Source organism: Scleropages formosus, chromosome 13, assembly GCF_900964775.1.
Source record: "Scleropages formosus chromosome 13, fSclFor1.1, whole genome shotgun sequence".
Taxonomy (NCBI): domain Eukaryota; kingdom Metazoa; phylum Chordata; class Actinopteri; order Osteoglossiformes; family Osteoglossidae; genus Scleropages; species Scleropages formosus.
In genome coordinates, this window is record NC_041818.1 from 11,290,789 (window position 1) to 11,315,886 (window position 25,098).

The 25,098-nt window shown below is 44.0% G+C and overlaps 1 protein-coding gene and 1 long non-coding RNA gene across 3 annotated transcripts; both read left to right on the forward strand.

Annotated features, from left to right (window-relative positions):
* The first annotated feature begins 6,360 nt into the window (after positions 1–6,360).
* LOC108925384 (uncharacterized) lies at positions 6,361–8,064 on the forward strand. Its single transcript, XR_001965399.2, has 3 exons — positions 6,361–7,677; positions 7,820–7,932; positions 8,030–8,064. It is a non-coding gene; the product is annotated as an uncharacterized LOC108925384 (long non-coding RNA).
* A 2,841-nt stretch (positions 8,065–10,905) lies between these two features.
* LOC108925503 (protocadherin beta-15) lies at positions 10,906–17,311 on the forward strand. 2 transcript variants are annotated; one of them, XR_001965410.2, is made up of 4 exons: positions 10,906–13,451; positions 13,707–13,824; positions 15,996–16,054; positions 16,214–16,224. XR_001965410.2 is itself a non-coding variant. In XM_018737499.2 (4 exons), exons 1-4 carry the CDS (start codon positions 10,932–10,934, stop codon positions 17,084–17,086), a joined length of 2,967 nt encoding a protein of 988 aa, XP_018593015.1. In that variant the 5' UTR covers positions 10,906–10,931; the 3' UTR covers positions 17,087–17,311. The 2 variants fall into 2 exon arrangements, 1 of the variants encoding a protein (XP_018593015.1); XM_018737499.2 differs by lacking the exon at positions 13,707–13,824 and adding an exon at positions 16,815–17,311 and having other exon boundaries at positions 16,214–16,329.
* The last annotated feature ends 7,787 nt before the right edge of the window (positions 17,312–25,098 follow it).

Sequence of the window (25,098 nt, forward strand, 5' to 3'; positions counted from 1 at the left end):
ACCCAGAATGCAATCTATAGTAAGTTATCCCTGAAAGTAATTACCCACAATGCACCATGTTGCTGGTTTCATAATCAATTATCCACCATTTGATTTGCACTGTGCTTTTCTCAGTGACCCATACTGCATATTGAAATCCAGACTGAGAATAGACAGTTTTTTTTTAAAATGTAGCTGCCAGTGCTCTACTCCAGATACTCATTGTGTTAACATTTATTCACATAGCTGATGCTTTTATTCAAAGGAACTTACACTGTTGTATTGGTATAGTGAACTGCTTACAATTATTTCCCATTTATAGAGCTGGGTCATTTTTACTGGGACAATCCAGGCTAAGTGCAAAGTATTGCAGCAGGTCTCGGGATTCTCGGTCTTTCAGCTGCAAGGTGACAGCCCTAACTGCATTTTACCTAACCACTACTCTACTTGCTGCTTCTGCAGAAATATTTATCAAAAGTGGAATTTTTGGTAAATATTCTCAAGAGTAAATTACTTTTAATAAAATATGCAGTACTCTGCTGTCCTCACTTGTCATCCACAGTGCACACTGCGCAGTGCGCACTGCAATATATTCTCATAGGTAATTACCCAAAATGCCCTGTGATAAAGTCATCGTTGGAAATTATCCATACTGCAGTGACCAGATGACAAACTTGATGACCTCCCTGAAAGTCCCTCCATCCTTGTCTCATCCTTTTGTGCTCTCCCATGACCGGTTTATCGCTCATGATCTCTCCATGTGGAGAAGCCATCTCTTCTTGCTCCGGGACCACGGCACACACAGCCCCCACAGTGCTCAGCCCAACTTCAGACAACAGTCATAAATATCTCTTTTCCAGGATATTTGCACAATGCAAATTTTGCGCTGACTGCCAAAAAGCACTGCCCTCCAAAAGACAAACACACACCTGCCAGGAACACTCCAGCGCTCACAAATACAGTCATTGTAACACACATGAATGTGCATAAATACGCACAAATGGTCTCAAATACATATTTACAGAGAAACACAATAACTGTAAACATACTGGCTTACACAAACACACAAAGATAAACATTCTCACTTGAACAGACTCATCTAAACAACAACTGTCCTATGACACGCACCCAAATACACACAGCAGCCCAAATTTATGCTCAGCAGCACTCATATGCGTTCCTGTCTCTACCCTCATGATGGCTTTAACAGATCTCTGAGTCATAGTGAACTGAGACACACAGTCAGGTAGTCAGACCTGGCACTGAGTGAGATGTGAAAAGGAGATGAAGGACATAACATGGAAACATGGAAGGAACTGACCTGAATGAAGGTATCATTTGACTTTTTTTTTTTTTTCCATTTCATGGAATTAATGAAAAAGGTTTTGCCACTGCTCCCTCTCCTCTGTCAAATTATGTGGGCATTGCAAATCACTGCTTCTTCAGTTACATTTTCAATGAGACAAAAATCTTGAGTAAAACTGAGATTCTGCAAGTTATGCCTCTCTGATGGTAAATGTCCTTGTACGTGGACTTCAGCCACATATGCTTGTGGTCCCTTGCTGTTCATTAGCACTTGAAGTTGTTTTGCAGTCCTTATGTAAATCTGAACAGTAGCTGGCTAAACAAAAACATATTGAGCTCATATCTGATATCAAGATTTAAGATAAAAAATTAATGTATAAAATATTGAAATTAAAGGATTCTGGATGAAACCATTGGCCTACATTAGTCCTCATTTTTCCTGACCGTGATTTATCCTGATTTTTCTTAATGTTCTCAGTGCTTGTGAAGTGATCCAAGTGGCCCAGTGATCCATGGTGCTTCTCTTTTTCACATTGTAGTTATGGGTGCATGTTTTGCTTAACAGTTTTACTTAGTCACTTAAGTAAATATTTTTTTCCCTCTAATAAGCTAACTTTAATGGTACCACTAATTTCATGTTTTAAAATCATTAGTTTTCTCATTTATCACTGTCATACTCCTCTGAAAGCAAGGCTACACATAGTGAGTCTGATAAAGTTGTTTGAAATCAATGATTATGTCATTACAGAATTAATTAAACTGGATGTATTTGTCTTCTCTCTTCTGAAAGAATTTAAATATACTGGTTTATATTTTGAATTCTCACTTGGTTGGCAATGTAAAAATTCCCTGAAAACATATAGTCTCAAGTGGTTAGTGCTTTTAGCAAAGTAAATTTAGTTACGCTTACACCTGTAAATTATATTTACACTTTTATTTCTTCATTTATGTATCCTGGAAAAAGAGAAAAAAATGTTAGATAAGCATTTGCATCAATGAGATGTAAACAGAAGTTTATTTTGGCTTAACACTTTTTCCAGCAGTATGTTCAGTAAACCTGGAAAAATAAAATGAAATAAGATAAAGTGCCCCCTTTCACCTTCCACACAGGTTTTCCTTAATGTTGAGCTTCTTTTGTCCCATAGACCCCCCCATGGAGTTTGCATGTTCTCCTCGTGTCTGCATGGGTTTCCTCTCGGTGCTCTGGTTACCTCCCACAGTCCAAAGACACGCTGTTTAGGTTCCCCCCATCGTGTTTGAGTGACAGAGAGTGTGTTCCACTGATGTATGGATGAGTGACCCATTGTAAGTAGTGTATCTAGCAGTGTAAGTTACCCTGGTGAATAAGGTGTGTGGGCTGATAACACTACATAGAGTTCGTTGGAAGTCGTTCTGGAGAAAAGTGTCTGCTAAGTGAATAAATGTAATGTAAATAAATGTAATCCCTGTCAAACACTGACATTTGTGGCACTGACAGAGGGAAAATGAAAAGTGGTAGGAAGATACAGAGGAGCAGGCCCAGGCACAGACACGCAGACATAGACTTGTTGCTAAGCTGTCTTTGGAGGTAGTCCTACACTGTGACTTAAATCATTAGCCATGGAACTCCTGGTGGGAAGCAGCAGTTAGGACAATCCATATGCGCAGATGTTCATTCGGGGATGAGCAGATCCGAACATTTTCCATAAGTCATGGCCATTTAATCTTTCACCATATTTACAGTATATTTACAATCTCTTAAATGAGATAAGAAAAAGTTTTGGTTCTTAAAAAAGAATGTGGGGACAGCATCTGTCAACATGTATACCAAAGGCGGAGTATTTTAACTACATTTTTACTTAAATTTGGATTACTTTAATGACATTTTTCCTGCTTATGGTGGGATTCTCTTGCAGGGTGTAGAATTTGAATTTCATATCGCTTTAGGCCTACTTTGCATACAATTGAAGTTTACATACAAATGATTTCATTCCCTTTATTCCAGTATTAATCTTGTTACAGGACCAGTTTTATTCTACATACAGTAGGACATACTGTTTGAACTTGTGAATTAGAGGCCTATAAATCAGTGACATGACATTTGATACAGAAATTATATAGACAGTTCAGCGTACATGTGCTACCTTGAAGAACTTATGTTTTATCAAGTTTATTTTCAGAAGAAAAACAATTATGTTTATTAAGAATGTTTTATAACCTTATCCTACTGCATTCTGGTATGTTTAAAATATCCTTTTGTTGTCATTTTTTCAGAACACTCATCAAGGGGAGTTCTTAGAAAAAAAAGAGTTCTTGGGAAAAAAAATACTTTCTCTTCCAGTGACCATATTCCATTTGGAATAATGTCAGTCTGTTGAACTGAATGTGAACAGCAGTTAAACTAAATGCTGCAATCATCAGGTTTCAATTGACTTGAATATATGAGCTTAGCACTGAAGTTCAGGTCTCGGTGGATAATTTGGACCTTGGTACTATCGCCACAAACAACAGTGGTAATTCTACACGTATTAGTTAATTGGAATTTTAGCTATGGCTAACTGGATATAACCATCCATCCATCAATCATCTACAATCACTTATCCCAAGCAGGGTCGTGGCAAGCTAGAGCCAAACCCGGTAGCCCAGGGCACAGGGGACACACCCAGGACTGGACACTAGTCCATCGCAAGGTACCCTAAGCAGGGCTCAAGCCCCAGATCTGCCACACAGTGGGCACCTGGCTGAATCTGCCATACCACCATGCCGTCATGCTACCACATCCCTCTGTCTGTACCTCTATGGCCAAAAGTATGTGGACACCTGATCATCATACTTACATGAGCCCCTCGTAAGAAAACCATGGGCATTAATATTGAGCTGCCCCCCTTTGCAGCTGTAACAGCCTTCACTCTTCTGAGAAGGCTTTCCATAGGATTTTGGAGTGTGTCTGTGGGAATTTGTACCCATTCAGCCAAAAGAGCATTTGTGAGGTCAGGTACTGATGTTGGACGAGAAGACCTGGCTCACAGTCATTGTTCCAATTCATCCCAAAGGTGCTCGGTAGGGTTGAGGTCAGGGCTGTGTGCAGGCTACTCGAGTTCCTCCGCACCAAAGTCGTTAAACCGGGTCTTTGTGGAACTGGCTTTGTGTGCAGGGATACAGTCATGCTGGAACAGAAAAGGGCCTTCCCCAAAATGTTGCCGCAAAGTTGGAAGTGCACAATTGTCTAAAAAGTCTTTGTAGGCTGTAGCATTAACAGTACCCTTCACTGGAGCTAAAGAACCCTGAAAAACACCCCCAGATCATTATCCCTCCTCCACCAAACGTTACAGTAGGCACTATGTATTCCAGAAGGTAGTGTTCTCCTAGCATCCGCCAAACACAGATTCGTCCACCTGACAGCCAGATAGTAAAGTGTGATTCTTCACTCCAGAGAACACGTTTCCACTGCTCCAGAATCCAATGGCAGTATGCTTTACAGCACTCCAGCCAATGTTTGGCATTGCACATAGTGATCTTAGGCTTGTGTACAGCTACTTGGCCATGAGAACCCATTTCATGAAACTGCTGGTACACAGCTCTTGGTGCTGATGTTGCTTCCAGAAGGAACTCTGTACTGAGTGATACAACAAAGGATAGCTGATTTTTACGTTCTTCGGTACTTGCCGGCCCCACTCTCTGAGTTTGCGTGGTCTACCACTTCATGGCTGAGCTGTTTTTGCTCCTACATGCTTCTACTTCACAATACACTTACAGTCGACTGAGACAGATCTAGCAGAGCAGAAATTTAGGTGGCATCCTATGACAGTACTGTGTTTTAAGTTGCTGAGCTCTTTAGAACGACCCATTCTACTACCGGCATTTGTCGATGGAGATTGCATGGCTTTGTGCTGGATTTCATGCACCTGTTAACAACGGGTGTGGCTGAAACACCTGAACTCAACTAAAACACTATGCATGAAAATTCACTCAAAAAAAAATCCAAAAATTGCAGCGATGTGCTTGAGCATTATGCAGTAGAAACTTCCCAGTGGTGTGACTATTATATAGTACCAGACAGTGGGGTAGCATAAGTGTAACTGCTAGCCCTGTTTATTCAATTGATAGTATAGTGGTCAAAGCTGCTGCGTTTGAACTCAAAGGTTGCAAGTTTGAATACCACATCCAGCTCTATAAATGGATAAATAACTGTGTTGCTTTAAATAAAAGTGTCTTATAAATGTATATAACGCAGGTGTTGCTGATAAACATTGGTGTTCACATTACCCTGAACTTTTGAGTCAGCATTGATCAGCTTTCATGCAACCATTACTTCATTTATTATTTTGCTTGTCCATGAATTAATTCTTTAACTTTTGTGTTCCATCTATCATTGTAGGTTGACTAACGGTGCAGATGGTAATCATTTTAGTCACACACATAACTTGTATGGAGTTGGGAGGGGGACATGAATAGCAAAGTGCAATCACGAAACATGATGGCAGGTATGAAGAGCCGTGGGGTTATAAATATCCAGAAGAGAACTATGAGGGGCTGAAGAGGGGTAAGTGACAGGTTGGTTGAGCTGACTAACAAGGGCTATAACTAATGGTAGAAAGTTTGGGGTACTGGGTGAGGGGAAGGAGCCCTGTCCCTCCTCTGGGCTTCTGGGTCTTTGAAAAATGCGAGTGACTGCTGGATATTCCAGCATTGTTTCAGCATTGTTTCACAGCTCTTATGACATCAGACAGGCAGCCCTGTGCATTAATTTGCTCCTGGCTAAAATTCCTAACCTCTGTGCATGCATCTGTGTGTGTGTGTGTGTGTGTGTGTGTCAGTGGTGGGGGGTGGAGTTCCTGTAACTTGCGGGAATTCCCTAATCATATACTGGAATATTAACTGACGTCTGTACCATCCCGACACGCACATACACTCGCTCTCAGCACTGTTCCTCCTTTCTGTGTCTGTCAACTCTGTGTGTCCAAGTTTCTTACTCATCTCTCACATGTCTGCTCGTGATGTTCTTCCATTCTCAGCAGAGCAGTCTCCCCCTTTGTACCTCTGTCGCCCTCTTTCTTCTCACTCGCACAGACACACACACACACAGACGCACGCACTTTTCCGAAATATTTAATGTTTGGAAGCATACAGTAACAGTAATAATACTGCTAACGGGTGTGACAGGGGAGCGTTGCCAGTTTCCTATAAATATCTGCCGTCTTCTGTAGGAACCTGAGAAGCAGCAGTCCTCCCAGTTTACACAGCTGAGCGGCATGTGGCCCCGGCCTTCTTCCTTTACTTCTTCTCCCTTCCCAGACAGCTCCCTCTCCTCCTGCACCTTGCCCTCCATCCGCTGGGCTCCTCGGTTTCCTTGGCCTGTGTTTCGGCGGGACTGTGCGGTTTTGTGGGCTGGGGTGCGAGCGGCGGAGGAGCCACTGTGAGACGGAGCTCTGAGATGACCCGGTGTCACCGTGGCCGAAAGAAAACCACTCTCTTCATCCATTCTCTTGTCTCTTCTTTCAACCCTCTGTTCCTGTGTCCACTAATTTCCTTCCCTCTCGCAGCACATCTGTCGTCATAATCAGGACCAGCCATCCTCAGGAAGGGTGTAAACTCACACACAGAAGCAGAAAGTTAAAAAAAATCGTCAGACTCCGAAGAAACTGGATACAAAGTGAAAATGATCAGAGCCTAAAGAAATGGATCCGACTACATTAGCACACCACACTGTTTTAAGTGCTGTATTGCAGTGAGTATCAAACATTTAGCAGGTGTGTGTTTCTCTGCATGTGAAATGAGGGTGTGGCACAGAGTGTGTGTGTATGAATATGTCAGGGTTTGTCTTTGAATAACGAATAATAAGAAAATTAAATGAAAACACATATTTTAACTAGAATTGAATGATATTACAGAAATACATGCTCAGTTTCATTATTTAATTTCCTGATCTAATTTTAGAAGTTTACTTGAGATGATATTTACCATAAGTAATTCCACTTACATAACATGCCCTGGTCCTGTTTTAGAAGTTAAAGTACATGTTCCTGTCGCTGGCGGACTCTCAGAGTTATAAATATGACGAAACATTCCAGAAACACTAAAGAGAGGTGCAGTAAAAAATGAAAATAAAATTAAAAAAAAAAAAAAATCAAGACTTGTGTCTCCAATGGTCTTTGTTTCCCCCTGTTGGCTGTCAACTGTAGCTCAGGCCTGGTTGTCCTGGTAGAGCGTAGTAACGTAACTAACAGTCAAATAACAAACAAAGTAAATTACCCTCTGTGTTCTTGACCTTCAGTTTCTGCACATGCTGTTACAGAATGCCTTTCTAAAATTGTAGGGAAGTGTCAAAATAAGGCCATCAGGCTAATGTCTTAAGGAAAATAAAGAAGAGGCCCCAGGAAGGCGCCGTTGAAAGGGAATCCTCCAGAAAGACAGGTACAATACTGTATATGTGCGTCAATGCGGTGTTGAGCTGTGCTGCGGTTGTATTTATAATACAGCCTACGCTGCTTTTTTCGTACATGAATCAGAGACCCTTTGGAGCACAATTAACTTTGCTCTTTTCGTGGTGACCCAGAACACTGAGAGGTGGGCCTGAGCTCCTGTCTTTGCTGCAGGCTGCTCTCAGCTGAGGCCGCAGGTCTTCTGTGTCATATTCTAGGGTTGCCTGGCACCTAAATAACAGTACAGGTATGTAGAGTATCCCTTCCAATTAGTCATATTAATACTGGCAGCAATTTCATTGAAATGCCCAGACACATTAACTGAAGCCGTTTATCCCAAGCAGGGTTGCGGTGAGCCGGAGCCTAACCCGGCAACGCAGGGCATAGGAGGAGGGGTACACACCCAGGATGGGACACCAATCCATTGCAAGGCACCCCAAGCAGGATTCGAACCCCAGACCCACTAGAGAGCAGGACCCGGCCAAGCCCGCCACACCACTGCACCCCCCTCCACTAAAATGTTAGGACTTTATATATTTCTACATGTTTTTGCAGTGTCCATGTGAAAGAATCTCAGAACGAAATGATCAAACCACCGGCACTGCTGCCAACCGTGAAACACCGTATTCAATGAATTCTGACGACATTCATTAGAAATAGTCTTCAGTGGATGTGATGGGGACATCGAGCAATACCTGAAAATCGCCACACGATGGCGCACAAGGATAGGTCATGTCGTCTACAGCGCCAGAACAAGACTTGTGTCAAATAAAAAAAAAACACTAAGAAAAATCTTTATATTTTAACTTAAATAACTGAGTTGAATCCCTTATAAAGCAACATTATGCAGTAACTTAAAACACATTTTAACAAATGTGGTTTTAAAACTCTGGTTTAACCTCTTAATCATAGACTATTCACTATGTACTCGTGAAATCTATTTGGCCTGCAGATATCCCTAATAACAAAACTTAGAAAAACAAAAAATGTTCTTCCTGTTAATTGTCATTTGAGTTGCGCAAATTATTATTGTTAAGTTTTCACTCACAGGTAAGTCCTTGGTAATCTGAAAGTGGTCATCAGTGGTGGGGCATGCGGGGTCTCCGTGTGTATGGTGGTTGAGCTGGTGGTGGAAGGAAAAAAGTATTTAAGTACTGTAAATGTCCCAGGTTGATAGTGTCAGTGTCTGCCCCCTGCCTTGCAGTAAAATAAGAAGAAGATGATCCTGTGTTCTCCATTAATTTACCAGTACTATGTAATTAATTTGTTTTTTATACTATGAATCGGGGCTATAACGTAGCTATGAAGTGTATACCTGTCACGTATTTAGAAAACTGGACATTACAATCAATGGAAATTGTCCGTTGAAGTGCGTAACAAATATGTTGAGAAGCAAAGCAGTGAAAATATTTTTAAAACTGCAACTCCTTGTATTACAACAAATACGCACGTTCTTCAGAACTACACGCCGATGAAAATGTCATCACTTTTTTCGGGGCAGAAATTTTCAGCTGAGATTTATGTCCAGTAGGTGGCGCTCAAGGCTCATTTTTGTGAGGCGTGTATTCCCTATCCACGGAGTAATTACCCAAGTTCTAAATGATGAGTCAAAAGAGACCTGCCTACAGTAATAATCTTAAGCATTGATGCCTATATGGAATAAGTACGTAATTATGCATTATTACATCATTAATTTAAAACAAGCATTAACAGAACTTCAGATCCCCATCCGCCCGGTGACAAATGTCTTTCTTTAGTTTGAGCGGCTGTTCCTTTTTCCTCTAGACGATTATATGTGAGAAGGTGCTGCGCACACTTGGGGGGGTTCTGCTCTGCCCACTGATTCTTGGCGTGAACAGTGGGGGTAAAATATGTTATTATCAGCGTAGAGCTTCCTGTGAAATGCGTTAATGTGCAGCTGACACCGAGAGTGCGGAAAGATGCGTGTTCAACATGGAGCTCGGGGATTATTTATCAGGAAACATTTGTGTTATTCCGTTCGGCAACGGCTGATCCCGGAGAGCTACAAACTAATCCCCCACTTCGTTAATTAAAAAGAACAGGAGACTCGGGGAAAGCGTGTTTCCAGAAACGCAATCATTTTCTGCAGAAGCTTAACCATCTGCTTGAGGTTAAGTCTCCGAACAGATTGTGTTTGCTGGTTATTTAAACCGGGGATTTAACTTTTTTTCAGAGGCGGTGGTGGAAGGATCAGTGAGGATGCGAGACGGACTTTCTTCGGCTTTTGTAATTGCCTCCGCCGGAATGGGGCTTGGACATGTTTGAAGGCTAAGAGGAGGAATTACCTCGAGTTGCGAACCGCGCACGACTGCGGGGGGGGGGGGGGGGGGGGGGGGGAGAGGGGGTGCAGTTCCGAGGAAGACTGTCTAGGAAAACATTACATCCACACAATTGGAGCACAAACTTCATTTGTCTAATTCAAACAGTTGGTCCAATTAGCGTCTGCAGTTGACTCACCTTCTAGGAATTTCGATCGCAAATGAATAGTAATAGTTCAGTGGTGGTCTGTGGGGGGAAAGAAACCTAAAATGCGATTCCCAAGTATATTGTTGGATGTATATACTCTAAATTATATTCATATTATTAATATATTTATTTGTATGAATTTACAATATACAAGTGATACAAAACACATTCCTTAATGTGCTGCAGCTCTGTAGCTATAAGGACACAGCGTATGAGAATTTGTTTCAAAATACAGTAACTGCATGCCTTCACGTTTGGATCCGTGCCACGTCTGGCCAATAGGGACGAAGGGAGTCGCTGTGTCTGGGGAATAAGGAGTTAAACGCACCGTACAGTAATTACAACCGAAGCTCCAATAAGATGCTGTTTAGAGACATGATCCTCCCTCCCATGCTCTTACCCCCAGCCTCCACACACACACACACACACACACACACACGCAGACACAGAGACAGACACACACACACACACACACAGAGACACACAATTCCTGGTGCGCTGAAGAATGGGAGACAGAGTCCGGAGTCGCACAGTCGGAGCAGCACGCTGCGCAGATGCTGCTGTTGCGAAGAAGTTTCCTTTAACCATCTTCGCCTTTTCTCAGACACGTCCGTCTTACTTTATATTGCGCGTAAAACTTTTTGGGTTATTTTAAAGTGCGCTCCGCTCCTTTCAAATCCCCAAGCCCGAGTGAGATCATGCTGCGCCTTCGGAAGCGCCCCGGTTTTTCCCGCGTGCTGACGCTTCCGTTCCAATGAGATGGACCGGGGAGCTGCGGGAGGACGCTGGACGTGCAGGGGGCACCTCGTGTGCGTGGCTCTGTGCGTGGGCGCTCTCGAGCTGGTCTTGGCGCAGATTCGGTACTCCATACCGGAGGAGTTGGAGCACGGGGCTTTCGTGGGCAACATTGCCGAGGACCTGGGACTGGATGTGGCCAAACTATCTGCTCGCAGATTCAGGATAGTTTCTGGCGCGAGGAAGCAGTACTTGGAGGTGAACCTGGAAAACGGCATCTTGTTCGTCAACGAGAAAATGGACCGGGAGGAGCTGTGCGAGCTCAGTCCCACTGGCACTTGCTTCCTGCACTTGCAGGTGGTGATCGAAAGCCCGCTAGAACTGTACAGGGTCGAGGTCGAGGTTCAGGACGTGAACGACAACTCTCCGAGTTTCCCGTGGAGCGACTTCAACCTGGAGATAACGGAGTCCGCGGCGCCCGGTTCGCGCTTCCCCCTGGAGAGCGCGCAGGACCAGGACGTGGGCACCAACTCGCTGCGCACGTACCTGCTGAGCGCGAACGCGCACTTCGCCCTGGACGTCCAGACCAGGAACGACGGCAGCAAGTTCGCGGAGCTCGTGCTGGAAAGCCCCCTGGACCGCGAGCAGCTCAAGACCCACCGCATGGTGCTGACCGCCGTGGACGGGGGCGCTCCGGAGAGGTCGGGCACGGCGAAAATCAGCGTCACGGTGCTGGATGCCAACGACAACGTGCCCGTTTTCGAGCAGCCTTTCTACAGGGGGAGGCTGGTTGAAAATTCTCCCAGGGGCACCCTCGTGCTGAAGCTGAACGCCACCGACCTGGACGAGGGCTCGAACGGGGAGATCTGCTACTCGTTCAGCGGGCACGCGCCGCTCAGAGTGCGCGAGCTCTTCAGCGTGGACTCTCACACCGGTGAAATTCGGGTGAAGGGGCTCGTGGACTACGAAAAAGCCCGCGTGTACGAACTGTACGTGCAAGCTAAGGACAAAGGTCCCTCGGCTGTGGCCGTGCACTGCAAAGTGCTCGTGGATATTTTGGACGTGAATGACAACGCGCCAGAAGTCATCCTCACGTCCGTGTCCACACCTGTCCAGGAGGACGCGCCTCCCGGCACCGTGATCGCCGTCATCAGTGTGATGGACCGGGACTCCGGAGAAAACGGCGACGTGGACTGTCAGATCCCGGGCAACATCCCCTTTCAGCTTCACTCGTCCTTCAAAAACTACTACACTTTGGTCACGAGCGACTTCCTGGACAGGGAGACGGTGTCCGAGTACAACATCACGCTGACCGCCAGCGACTTGGGAGCCTCGCCTCTCTTCACCAGGAAGACCGTTCTGGTGCAGGTGTCGGACATCAACGACAACCCCCCCCGCTTCGTGCAGCCCTCGTACACCGTGTACGTGACGGAGAACAATGCCCCCGGCGCTTCCATTTGCTCCGTGACCGCCTTCGATCCCGATTCCAACCAGAACGCCTATCTGTCCTACTCCATCCTCGAGGACCAGATCCAAGGCATGCCCGTGTCCACGTACGTGTCCATCAACTCGGACAACGGCAACATCTACGCGCTGCGCTCCTTCGACTACGAGCAGCTGAGGAGCTTCCAGATCCGAGTCCAAGCCCAGGATGCCGGCTTCCCCCCTCTGAGCACCAACGTGACGGTCAACGTGTTCGTCCTGGACCAGAACGACAACGCGCCGGTCATCGTGTCGCCTCTGCCCAGAAACGGCACCGTGGCCACGGAGATGGTGCCGAGGTCCGTGGACTCCGGCTACCTCGTGGCAAAGATCACGGCAGTGGACGCGGACGCGGGGCAAAACTCGCGCCTTTCCTACCAGCTCCTCCAAGCGACCGACCCGGGGCTCTTCAGCGTCGCCCTTTACACCGGAGAGGTGAGGACCATCCGCAGATTTGTGGACAAAGACGCCACAAGGCAAAGACTGGTCATTCTGGTCAAGGACAACGGTCAGCCGCCCCTTTCGGCCACCGTGTCCATCATGTTGTCAGTAGTTGACAGCGTGCCGGAGCCCATGTCCGACTTCGGCGACCTCCCGGCGAGCCCCCAGTCCCCCGGCAACCTCACACTTTATCTGATCGTGTCTTTAAGCACCATATCTTTCATATTTCTCGTGGCCATCATCGTCCTGGCAGCCGTGAAGTGCTACAAGGACAGAGAGTCCATTCGGGAATACAGCTCCTCGGTGGGCGCCTGCTGTGGCTTTCGGCACGAGCCGCCGTCGGACGTCTACAAGAAATCCAACATCAACGTGCAGATATCTTCTGGCAACAAAGTGCCCACCAACTGCGTGGAGGTCAATGGCAGCGGAGCCCTGTCCCAAGGCTACTGCTACAAAGTGTGCCTGACCCCCGAGTCCGCCAAGAGTGACTTCATGTTCCTCAAGCCGTGCGGCCCCACGAGCCCGCGGAACAACGCGAAGGGCGCCGAGAACCTCGTGTCCTCGTGGTGCGCGCACAAGCGCGGCACCGCTGCCAACAACGAGCCGGTCGCCCCGAGCGAGGTAAACGCGCGCTAATCGCGCTTCCCGCGCGTTTCGCATCAGGCGCATCATTATTACCTGTATGGCCACGTATATGAGCATAAATGGGAAATGATGGATTTCTCTCCGAGGCACAGTGATTGAGCGAACCGATTTGTTTGATTCACGCTCTGCTTCGCGCCACAAATAATCACGAACCTTTTTTTTTTTTTTCGGACGCCGACATTGTCCAAGGTGACTTACAGTGTCAGAGGGTATTTTTTTTTTTTACTGCAGTAATTCTGGGCCAGTGTCTTGAACAAGGGTACTAGAGTAGAGCTGGAGGAGCGTTTGATGGGGGAACCTTCCGCTCGAAAGGCGACGATCGCAGCCACCGGAGAAGCCGCAGCCGCTGGTAAACCGACGCGCACATTTGAGTCCGCGGCGCCATACACACCTCGCGTTGCTGCGTGACTGCTGTAAATATGAAGAGAGAATCGTTCAAAGAACACAGCAGTTAGAGTATGTCAATTTCAGCAGAAACTTTTTCACACTCGGGTTTCTCTGATATACAGAAATGGTCTGTCCACAGAAAAAAAGACGGGCGCTCTCTTGCAATATTCATAAGGCTCACAGTAATAAAAAAAAAAAGTCTGTTTTCAGGCTCCAGTGTTTTGATAGCTGATTGTACCCTGAATCTGCCCAGTATACCCTTTCGCCTCGCTTCCCCGCTTTGTTGTTAACATCAAGTGTAAATATATCACAGGGAACAGGTGAGAAGTAGTCAAGTGTTTTGGATTGTCTTTCAGTCTGAGGGTTCGAATCCCACTCCTCTCTGCTGTAGTGCCCTTGATCGGTGTAGCTACCCTGGATTGATATAGGACGAATTCCCTGCCGTATTGGGGGGGTCGTTTTAAACTTGTTAACTGAATACTTCAGTCCGCTAAATAAAGCTTAAGAATAATGACGCCGCGCGACCGTTTCGAGACCTTGGTTTTGCGGGTTAAACTATTCGCTGCAAACGTCGGTTTATTCTAAATCTGTGCAAGAAGAATACGTGGTATCGACTGGGACTGGACAGCTGACAATGAAATCACCGATCCAGTTTCACAAAAAGATTTGGTAGTGTTTTATAAAATGAGCAGTTATTCATCACTTAATAAAATTCTCATACGATTCCAGTACTTGCACAACTGCTCATTTAATTACTTCTGTTTCGAAAAAAAGGAGCTATTTTCTGTGAATTCTAGAAGACAATTAGAAACGATCGTGGAGACCTTGTAACACACTTGCGGTCGGTTTTGACCCTTATTTTCGGGGGATGAAAGGGATCGGCCTCAGGAATGTAAGACACGTGTGGGACGTGGTGCGCCTGTAGATCTGCTTGCATTGTCTTGACCAGGGATGTCAAAGGAGCTTTATGTGCTTGAATTCTTAAGGGGAGCAAATATCCGACACTGGCCGATTTAATCCACTAGATGGAGCCATAAGACTTCAAATGGAGCTTTGATTAACATTCTCATTGTGTTTTTAAGTGAACTGCGAGGAAGGTATTTATGAAGGTGAACAGTCATTGTCATTACCGTGTTCATGTATATAGGCTCATTATTGGATATTTGCTGTGAAATGTGGCTGTAAAAGGAAAAAACTGCCTCGGACCCCCTTCAGAGACAGGTCACATTTTCGGTTGAAACAACATAGGAACAATTGTGTCGCAATGTATCGTATAAAATGCGTTATCATCATGAAGAAAATGAAAAAAAAAATCTTTTCAGATTGTTTAAACAATGTCGCCCCGTTACAGTTCAGATCTGGGATTTTGAGCATATTTTGTGCAGTTTCAGCATCTATGTGCGTGTGTGTTAGACAAAATTTACTATATTCAGTGTTTAATATGTAGAATTATAATGACATACTACTAGGTTCAATGACAAAGGGGAAATATGTAACATAGGAAGTTTCCAAATGAAACGTTATTTGCCTACTTTAACATTTGTTTTCCTTTTGCATTCTTCTTGTATGCGTTATTAATTTGAGGTTAAGAAGTAATAATGCAGTAAAACCCATCACAGGGAGAACTGACACGTTCTTCTCACAATGTCTTCTCAGCGCAAGGTGGCAGTCGACCCACAGACAGATTTTCAGAACGTGAGGGGACAAATATCAATGACACTATTAAAATCACACACACACAGTGTCTGAAACCGCTTGTCCCGAGCGGGGTCGTGGCGAACCGGAGCATAATCCGGCAACACAGGGTGTAAGGCTGGGGAGGGGACACACCCAGGACAGGACGCCAGTCCGTCGCAGGACATCCCAAGCAGGATTCGAACCCCAGACACACTAGAGAACAGAACCCGGCCAAACCCGCTGCGCCACCTCGCCTCCCCTGTTAAAATTACAGCAACGCAGATTTTAAATTTAAATACATTTTCAAGCAGTGCCGTTCATTTCAGCTACGGCTGTTGCTGCTTAATAAATAAATGAATGATGAGTGTTCTGAACATTAGTACGTGTGTGTGTGTGTTGGACATCGTGTCAATTTCATTCAGTATTTGTTAATGTTCCTGCTTATTTATCGTGCAGCTCAAGACGCCAAACGTGGACTGGCCTTTACCGAAGAACCAAAACTCCACCCTTAAAGGGTAAATCAGATGATCATTCAGGTTCTATTCAGCTCTTGGAAGTTTGTTGCCTGTGTCCGGCCCTAAAATCGATGCCCATCCACCCCGTCCCCGCCCCCAACCCCAACCCCGACCCCGACCCCGACCCCCCACCTCCACCCCCGCACGTCCCTCCCACAGCTACAGCTCTGTTAACGCCGAGTGCACGCTAGTGCGGAAAGCCACGCGCGGAGATCTGGACAGCGGCATCGCACCTGCGGCCGGCCAGTACTGGACCTGGGGTACACACATGCGAGGTATGCTGCCAGCCTTCGGGTTCTCTGGGCGGGTGAGGGGTTTTTTCGTCATGTGGTCACAAACTGTGTTATGTCGCTATAAATTTCATCACCATGTAAAAACGCGTCGACTAGGAAATTGAACACGAACATTGATTGTGCGACACACGCAACGCACACAAACAAAACGATGAGAGTGAGAATGTATACTTTGCTTTACTGCATTATTATTATTATTATTATTATTATTATTATGAACCCGACTATTTTTTTCCTAGGGCGATTTATGCAGGACCTACTTTACAATGATCTACCCACAACAACATATTCCTAGGCCTACCTGTTATTCTGTCAAGGGTATGGGAGGACGAGTGAGATTCGAACCAAAAACCTTAAGACTGTATTGAAACAATTCTGTGTAGAAACAGTTTGTGATATTTCTGCTTTTCCTTTTCCCTTCCCTTCGCCTTTGAATCGATTGTTCCTACTGTTGTCATTGTTCATAGAGTATAAAATGTCCCCTTCATCCGCTGGAATGTCGAACCGCCCCTGGACCCCCAGGTACGGCCTGCCGCAGCCCGTGGCCCCCCCACTGGACTATCAGCACAATGTGTACATCCCCGGCACGCCGACCACACACTGCACGCTGAAGGCCGCTCATCGCAGAGATCTAGATGTCAATAACACTTTTTCAACATTTGGGAAAAAAAGGAGATTCATGTCAACCTACGACCACAAAGATGACGCTGTCATAAACAACGACCTGTTCAATAAGTAACAATACTTGTCATCAGTGTGCTGTTTGTGGGCTCTCCACGTGTAAAACTTAAGGCTTAGTTGGTCCAAAGTAAATCAAAACTAAACATCTCCAGGCCCAGTACGGCTGCTTAAAAGCATAAAAACCACATTTTAAACCAAAGCATGCGCTGACTTAATGACCTGGATGCCTGAAGATTGATCTTTCAACCACCTGAAATACAAATCCATGTACACTGTCTTAGGTAAGGGCTTTAAAAAGACATTAATTATTATTATTATTATTATTATTATTATTATTATTATCAGTTATCAGTCATCCAGAAAAGTTGGATAATGTCATTTGGTCTTAATCAGAATATTGTAAGATTTCATCACTAGTGTGTAAATACACTATGGTATTTCCACTCCAACAGCAAAGTATGAATCATGCTGATGTCAGAGAAGACACCAACAACATCTTACTGTCATTTATGGAAAAATGGTCTAATACAGGTATGCACAACGCCTGTGACATCCTGTTTGTCTTACTGTAAATACATGTAAGAATAAAATATTTTTCTGAAATTTTCTGTAATTGTGTAGTTAATAAGGGGTTGAAGAGTATATTAATGAACGGCCTTTAAAATGGTGCTGCCTTAGATTTCCGGTGGGAATTTCACAGCTCCTCTTCATGCAGTTCAGTGGGCCTGCATCATAGCGCAATAAAGCAATATGGTATTTAACTGTGCTTCACTTTTTGGTACACTTATTGAGATGTTAATATCAACATTCAGTGTGTATGCTGCTCTTGAACTTCCTCCCATTCAGTTGGAGACATGCGGTCATAACAAAACGTGATTTTTTTTTTTTGCTGTTGCTGTTGTATTTCCATGTGTTGGTGCACTACTAATAAAGTGAAAATTTTACCAAAGTCAGACAACGGTTCAGTTGTTACTAATTTGAGGTTGAGCCTGTGTGCCAATGGAGAGAGGTGAAAAGAAAGCATATGTAATAAATTATTGTAATATATTTTTAATGAAGATACAGAAAGCATTTTTTTCCAGATTATTAGACTACACTCTGATGACTGATAAGCATAACCAGAACTGGCGATTGTAACAGTACTGTATTTTTATTCTTCCTTTACCATTGGCTGACGAAAAAACATAGATTCATAGGCTAGATGGATGATCTAGTTTCAACTACCTTCTTGCCTTCTTTGAAAGAAAATGTCAGCCTAAACATGTGACGTTTTCAACTGTCTTACAAAACAGAGTAAACATTATGAATAGTTAAAAATGTTAATTAAATTGATTAGCTTTCTTGCCTGAGGACTGTTGCCTGACTTCATTAATTAGGCAAACAGAAAATCCCTTTCCAAATACCATTTTAATTAAACACTGCAGGATGGATAATAGCTGCTGAAACAGCATAGAAAGACAAAATCAGAAAAAAAAGTTGTTTCTTCACTTTGATCTTCATCTACCCGGAAAATTTGCAATTAGTTGAGAAGTGTTGCTAAAGGTGATTGGGTCCACTGAGAGCATTCTGTGAGAAAGTTTAAGCAGAAAACATGTTCTAAAACACTGCTTTTGAGACTTTTGTATACTCTGTTTTGGTATACATGTTGTTTTCAGTCCAGTTGGAATCCATGTGTACTTTAAATGTTACCAGTGTGATGTACATAACCAATAGCCATTGTTGATAAGTCACAGTGATTTTCATCTCTGCATTTTATGTATCCAATTGCAAATGTGTAGCACATGGACACTATTTAAAAAAATAACCAATGTTTCTGTGTATTATTAATGTCGCCATCTGCAGAATATTTCTCTTCCTTTCATTTGGAACGGACTATTGTACATTTAGTTTTAATGAGTCGTGATGAACCTCACTGGATTGTCAAAAAAACAAAGATGCGAGTTAAGGCCTTAATATATATATAAAAAAATCTATCAATGATGCATGTATTGGGATGTATTATGTGAAAAAACTGTATTTTGTCACTACTGTAATATTTTAAAATACTTTTTCATACATATTAAAGTAATATATACAGAACAATAAAGAAATGAATCAAAAGAGAAGCGCAGCATACCACATGTAAAGTGATGTGTTTGTAAGTTTACTATACTGAGCTGTAACTGTGTTGTGTTATGAGGTTATTTTAGCAACTATATGTTTCCCTCATTATTTATAATAAAGGGGTTTATACGGAAATATGCAGACATCTGCAGCTCACGCTGAGGCCTGTCACAGCATCTTCAACAGGGCCAGTGCTCTCATTTGGGCTTGCCTTTGATTGGATGATCCTCTGGTAGTCCGCTAGGGCCTTCTGGCTGCACTGTAGAAATACACCATTTTCACAAAAAATACAGCCAGATCAAGCCACAAGTAGTATGTGAATGTATTCAGCACTGAAATGTCTGTAAAAAGTTTTGTTATGTTGTTACATGAAGGTCTTTCAGACCCCGTGTGATATTTTGTTGTGTGTTAGAGTTACAGCCTTGGTCTGAAGGCCTGGGGTATTTTGTGTGTGTGTCTATTCTCATCCACAGGTGGAGCTGTACAGACTAACTGGCTGCTGACTACTATGAGCTAGTTGAAATTGAAGAAGGTTGATAAGCAACAAGCTCACCTGACCACAGAGATGCATCTGGTTCTTGCTTGGGCTGTGATTGTGCTGGGTGGTGCACTGTGTATTTTTCTGTGCAACATTTTTTCTCTCCCACCAGAGTGCTGGGGATACTTTGTAAGTAGTTTCTGCAACCTCAATTCAATACTGTAAATAGTTCCTTGGAATAAGTGCAAGCAACTGTCGGAAAGGGGTGAGTGCCATTTTCTTTGGTACAGTCTTCTCCTGGTTTTGCTTCAGCCAGGAGACAGGGTAGAATGGTGTATTTTTGTTTGATAGGATAGTTTGGCATAACTGAGAGTAGGGTTCACATTTGTTTGTTGTGTTGGTGTAGCGGAGCCCTGGAGGGATGAGTTATGGGTCGCCTACCTTCAGTAAAGTGGAACAGCTTCTGACAGTCTGACAGAACTTCTTTCTGGTGGTCAGCAACAGACCTTGTGTTTTGGCCCATTTCTAAACTGGGCTGTAACAAATAGCATCATGGATTGTAAAGTGAGCTTTCTTGAAAACAAATAAATTGAGGCTTTAGAAGCAAAAAAAAAAAGAAGCTTAAGCTCATTGTTGGACTGTAGAGGACAGTCCTCCAGTCATGAATGGGGGCTTTTTGTCCCAGAAATATTTGTGTGAATAATCTCCTGTTAACTTTTATCTTCAAACAGAGGGCTTACACCACAAATCTCTGCTCCATCACCAAAAATAAAGCCATATTGAATCTGCTGTGGTAGGGGTCTTTCACTGGTACATTTTACTTTTCATCCTTATTGGCACCAGTCCACTTATGCTGAGCAAGTTTTCATTGCAGATTGAAGTTTTTATTTTATAAGAAAGTGTCAGTAATGTATAAGAGTATTATTCAAGCTCTTTAGTGAGTATACCACCATAGGATGGCAATGCTCTTATTCATGATTTCAAGTGCCCTGAGAACGCTGAACCTGTATCCACTATGAAAAGACTTTTCTAGTTGAAGCCTCCATCTCAGCTGTAGCTCAACAAACAGGCCAAACATTCTAGGAGCAGTATGCCTGCTTGACAGATATCATGAGACATTCTTCTGCCTTGTATTCCTGGCCTTTTTTGTTATTTTAGATTAGATTTTAAAGCTGGCATTCTGCTCAATTATGCAATTCACTCCCTAGGATTCAAACCTCTGAAGACCATTTCATTTTCTTCTCACTGAGGCTGCGAAAACATTAAAACCCATTCATTCCCTTTTAGAATTTACAAAAACTTAACTGAATGCCTAATCAAGTACTCTTCTTGATATATTATGTGAGGAATTTATTTTTGGGTTATTATTCCCAAGGGCATTCATGTATTAAAGGCACACAATCTCACATAAATATTTTTTTTGCACACTCATTGCCGGTCTTGCAAATGATTCAGTATAATCTTTATTTAGGTAATTGGATAATGAATTTGTGGGTTCTTTGGTTTTGTCACTTGACTCCACTCTTTTCAGACAATCATGCAGCTGTCTCAAGGCACATATTTTCATGTTTACAATTGTCTATCAGTTGAATCTTAATCTTAAATGCTGCCAGTCTTTTGCTGTTACTAATTCCATCCATCCAACCATCCATCCATCCATCCATCCATCCATCCATCCAATTTCAGTAACTGCTTGTTCTGAGCAGAGTTGCAGTGAAAAAAAGCCTATCCCAGAACTATTTGGTGCAAGGCTGAGGGTGGTACACCCTGGACAGGGCACCAGTCCATTGCACTAAACTTATCTGTCATGTGAAACAAAAATGAATGTTGCTTAGAGAAAATTAATTGCTAGTTTGCTTTTTATTTGGATTTTGCTGGAATGAGCAAATGTGTGATAAATAATGCATTCTAACTGATCAATTTGCAATTAAAACACAACAATGGTCTTTCTCCATTCAGTGGTTTGTATCTCATAGGTCTGTCTATGATCTCCTCTTTGCTGAGCCATCCATCACTGTCACACATTCTACCCCACTTCTAACACCAGAGTCACAGATGACACATAGGTTTATTCACACAATCTCTTATTAATGCTTTCACACTAGACACTAACATATAATACACATACATACATACATACATTTTCAGAACCGCTTGTCCCATACAGGGTCGCGGGGAACCAGAGCCTAACCCGGCAACACAGGGCGTAGGGCCGGAGGGGGAGGGGACACACCAAGGACAGGACGCCAGTCCGTTGCAAGGCACCCCAAGTGGGACTCGAACCCCAGACCCACCAGAGAGCAGGACTGTGGTCCAACTCACTGCACCACCGCACCCCCCACCGTATAATACACCCCCTGGTGAAAACTAGCAACAGTGCAGATGCACTATGTGCAGCAAAGTAACAAACACAAAGTAATGCACCCTAGTAAAACAAAAATTGTCAAGATCATCAACAAACAACAACAGTTTTTAAACAAAACCACACTGTGAAGGAAATGGACTGTTGATATTGTGGGGCTGTTGTGCTGCCAGTGGCCCTGGAGCCCTTGTTAAGATTGTGTAATAAACACAAACCACATATTTGCTGAAAACCTGTTTCCCAGGGCCAGGAAACTGCTCCTGACTGCAAACACATGTTGAAAATAACAATGAAATGGTTTGGCATAACCTCAGCATTTGGCTGTGGACATGACAAAATCATGGTGGAGTCACCCTTGACAATTTGGTTGAAAGTGACAAGCTGAATTATTGCAATCCAAATAACCAACTCCTATGAAATATCAAAACAGCAAAAGGAGAAGATTGGGATTACTGGAACCTACCTCTGGAGCCAGGCTGAGGGGTTGTGTTCACAACCAAGGGCCTGGTGGCACAGGCAAAAAAGACTACATAATGGCACATTATGGATTCACTCCCCTTTTCTCAAGCTGGCCCACACCAGAGGCTCAATGTAGTTTTTGAATGGTCTTACTGGACCATTGCTGGACTTACTAATAATCATGGAGTGCTTAAAACAAATGTTGTATTTGAACACATGAGTGTGTCACAAGTGTACCAGAGTACCTCAGGTCAAAGGACAATGATTAGCCTTGTAGTTTCACCTGAGACCATATGTTCTGGACATTTGGATGCAAAGGGCTGCACTAGACTGGGGAAGTACAAGCAAGGAGTAAAGCTGTGTGGAGAGACACATTGGTCTGTTATTAAATTAACTCCTGAACTTCTACATTCTGACGGACTGTGGTGATACTGATCAAGAAAGCTATTGTGATGGTTGCACATCATGGTTCATGTCTGATGCTGAGGTTACTGCAGTAGTGAGGCAACTTGCAGTAACCTCACTGTGGCAGTGGATATGGTTCATCCATAAATGTCGAAGGTACTGGATGTTGGTTTTGACTGACGTGCCTCTTCAGTTTTGTGTAGAAGCCTGAATCCGTACTTCTGGACTGGCAGTCATGTGGTGGTAGTCCCCATTTATAAAAAGCTGGGATATGCTCCAGTTATCAAATTAATTTCTACTTGTTTTTCTTAGTTAGCCTAGGTTTCCTCAAGACATGTACAGCTCAGAGGACTCTGAGGATGATCACTGGTTCCATGGCAAGGACAACAACTTCAGTGAATCAGACCTCTCTCTGGAATACCCTGCTCTTTTGGTGGAGGAACTGGGAGGATAATGGTAGCTTCCCAGAATGTGTTCCTTTCACTTGGGAGGATATTTTAGGACTCCTGGGCCTCACTCTTGAAGAAGTAGTCTGTATCCAGTGGAATGGACCTTTGTTGCTGCCCCCTCATGCTGTTGACATGCAGGGACTACTGAAGGACTTTGAGGATATGTAGGGAGAGCACCAACCAGAACATTTTGTGTTGTTACTTTGGGGAGCTACGGTGAAGGAACGAGTGGAGGAATGAGACAGCCATGCCTTATTCATGTCGCAGCTGTGACAGTAGACACCAGTGGTGAGGAAGGCTGTAAAGCTCAGCTGGGAGGCCTTCTGGGCAGTGCTTCTGAGGGATCTCTTCATCTGGCTGATAGGTGCCAGCAGAACAACAGGGTTATAGCAAAATCAGTTGCTAAAGCTATAGCTTGGGTAATGGGGGTATTCGGAGACCCACACACACAATGGCTACAACCGCTTGCCCTAAGCAGGGTCACGGCAAACCAGAGCCTAACCTGGAAACACAGGGCACAAGGCCGAGGAGGGAAGGGACACACCCTGGACGAGATGCCAGTCTGCCGCTGGGCACCCCAAGCAGGAGTCAAACCGCAAACCCGCCACACAGCCAGACCACCACATCCACTGTTAGGAGACCCTACATTTAAAAAAATTGGATCAGAGTGTGTGTTCTAAGTGCAGAGGCATTATGCTTTACAGCCTCCTTGGTTGTTTCCTATGCCAATGTAATGGAAAGGAGACTTTTCCCAATAGCTAAGCCTCAGATTCAGAAAAAATTGTGGATTTTTTCCTGGCTGTAGAACAGTGGACCAGCTCTTACCTTGGCAAAGTTATTTAAGGGGGTATAGGAATGTTCTAATGCAGTCTACATGTGTTTTATGGACTTGGAAAAGGTATATAACCCTCAGCTGTGTGCTATGAAAAGCACTGCAGGAAAATGGGATCCTGATGAGTGCTGTCTAGTTCCTGTATGAGCACAATGTCAGTGATCTTCATATTCTTGCTTTTAAGTGGAATTTGTTTGATGTGGATGCTGGACTCTAGCAAGGTTTTGTTTTGGCTCCACATCTGTTTGTTATATTCATGGACAGGATATAAAAGAACAGCCAAGAGGTCTTCGGCATTGCAAGCAGAGTTTTATTCCCTGCTCAATCTATGTAATTTGCATATTCTCCCTGTGTTTGCATGGGTTTCTGCTGTGTATGCTGGTTTTCTCCAGAGTCCAAAGATATGTGTTTCAAATGAATTAGTCATTCTAAATTGCCCATTGTGTAATTATGTTGCTCTGGTGTATAGATGAGTGATTGACTGAGCAGACACTGCAAACAGAAAACACTACATCAATGAGAGAGCCACTAATTCAAAACAAAACACAATACAGTAATATCTAAATGAAAATAATCTTAGAACATTTGCAGAATTTCGACACTAGGGCCTTCAGAACAGAAAGATCCCTCCTCTCTCTATTTTCTCATGCTCTCAGTCTCCAAACTAGTGTGTTCTTTCCTGGATGACTAGCTGCACCTGGGGCTCATTGTCTCATGAATAAGTTGTTCCCAGGTGCAAAAGTCATTCCACCTTAGATAGTGGCCTAGGCTTGCCAGCAGCCAGGAGGCTTTGTTCTCTTGGAAACAGCAGAAGTGGGGGGGGAGATGGCTTGGGGGGCTTGGTCCCCTCAGGAGCACCAGTATCAAGAGCAGTAAAAGTGATGTTCAGGATTAAGAACATCAAGGACTAAATAAAGAAGACAGCAGGGTCAGAACTCAGACAGGGGTGGGGAATTAGTGTGGTCAGGTAAGTCCTAGTTCA

Coding starts and splice junctions, on each gene's coding strand:
- LOC108925503 (XM_018737499.2), top strand. CDS start 10,932: ATGGACCGGGGAGCTGCGGGAGGACGCTGGACGTGCAGGGGGCACCTC. Junction 13,452..15,995: donor AGCCGGTCGCCCCGAGCGAG/GTAAACGCGCGC, acceptor TTTATCGTGCAG/CTCAAGACGCCAAACGTGGA. Junction 16,330..16,814: donor CTGGGGTACACACATGCGAG/GTATGCTGCCAG, acceptor CATTGTTCATAG/AGTATAAAATGTCCCCTTCA.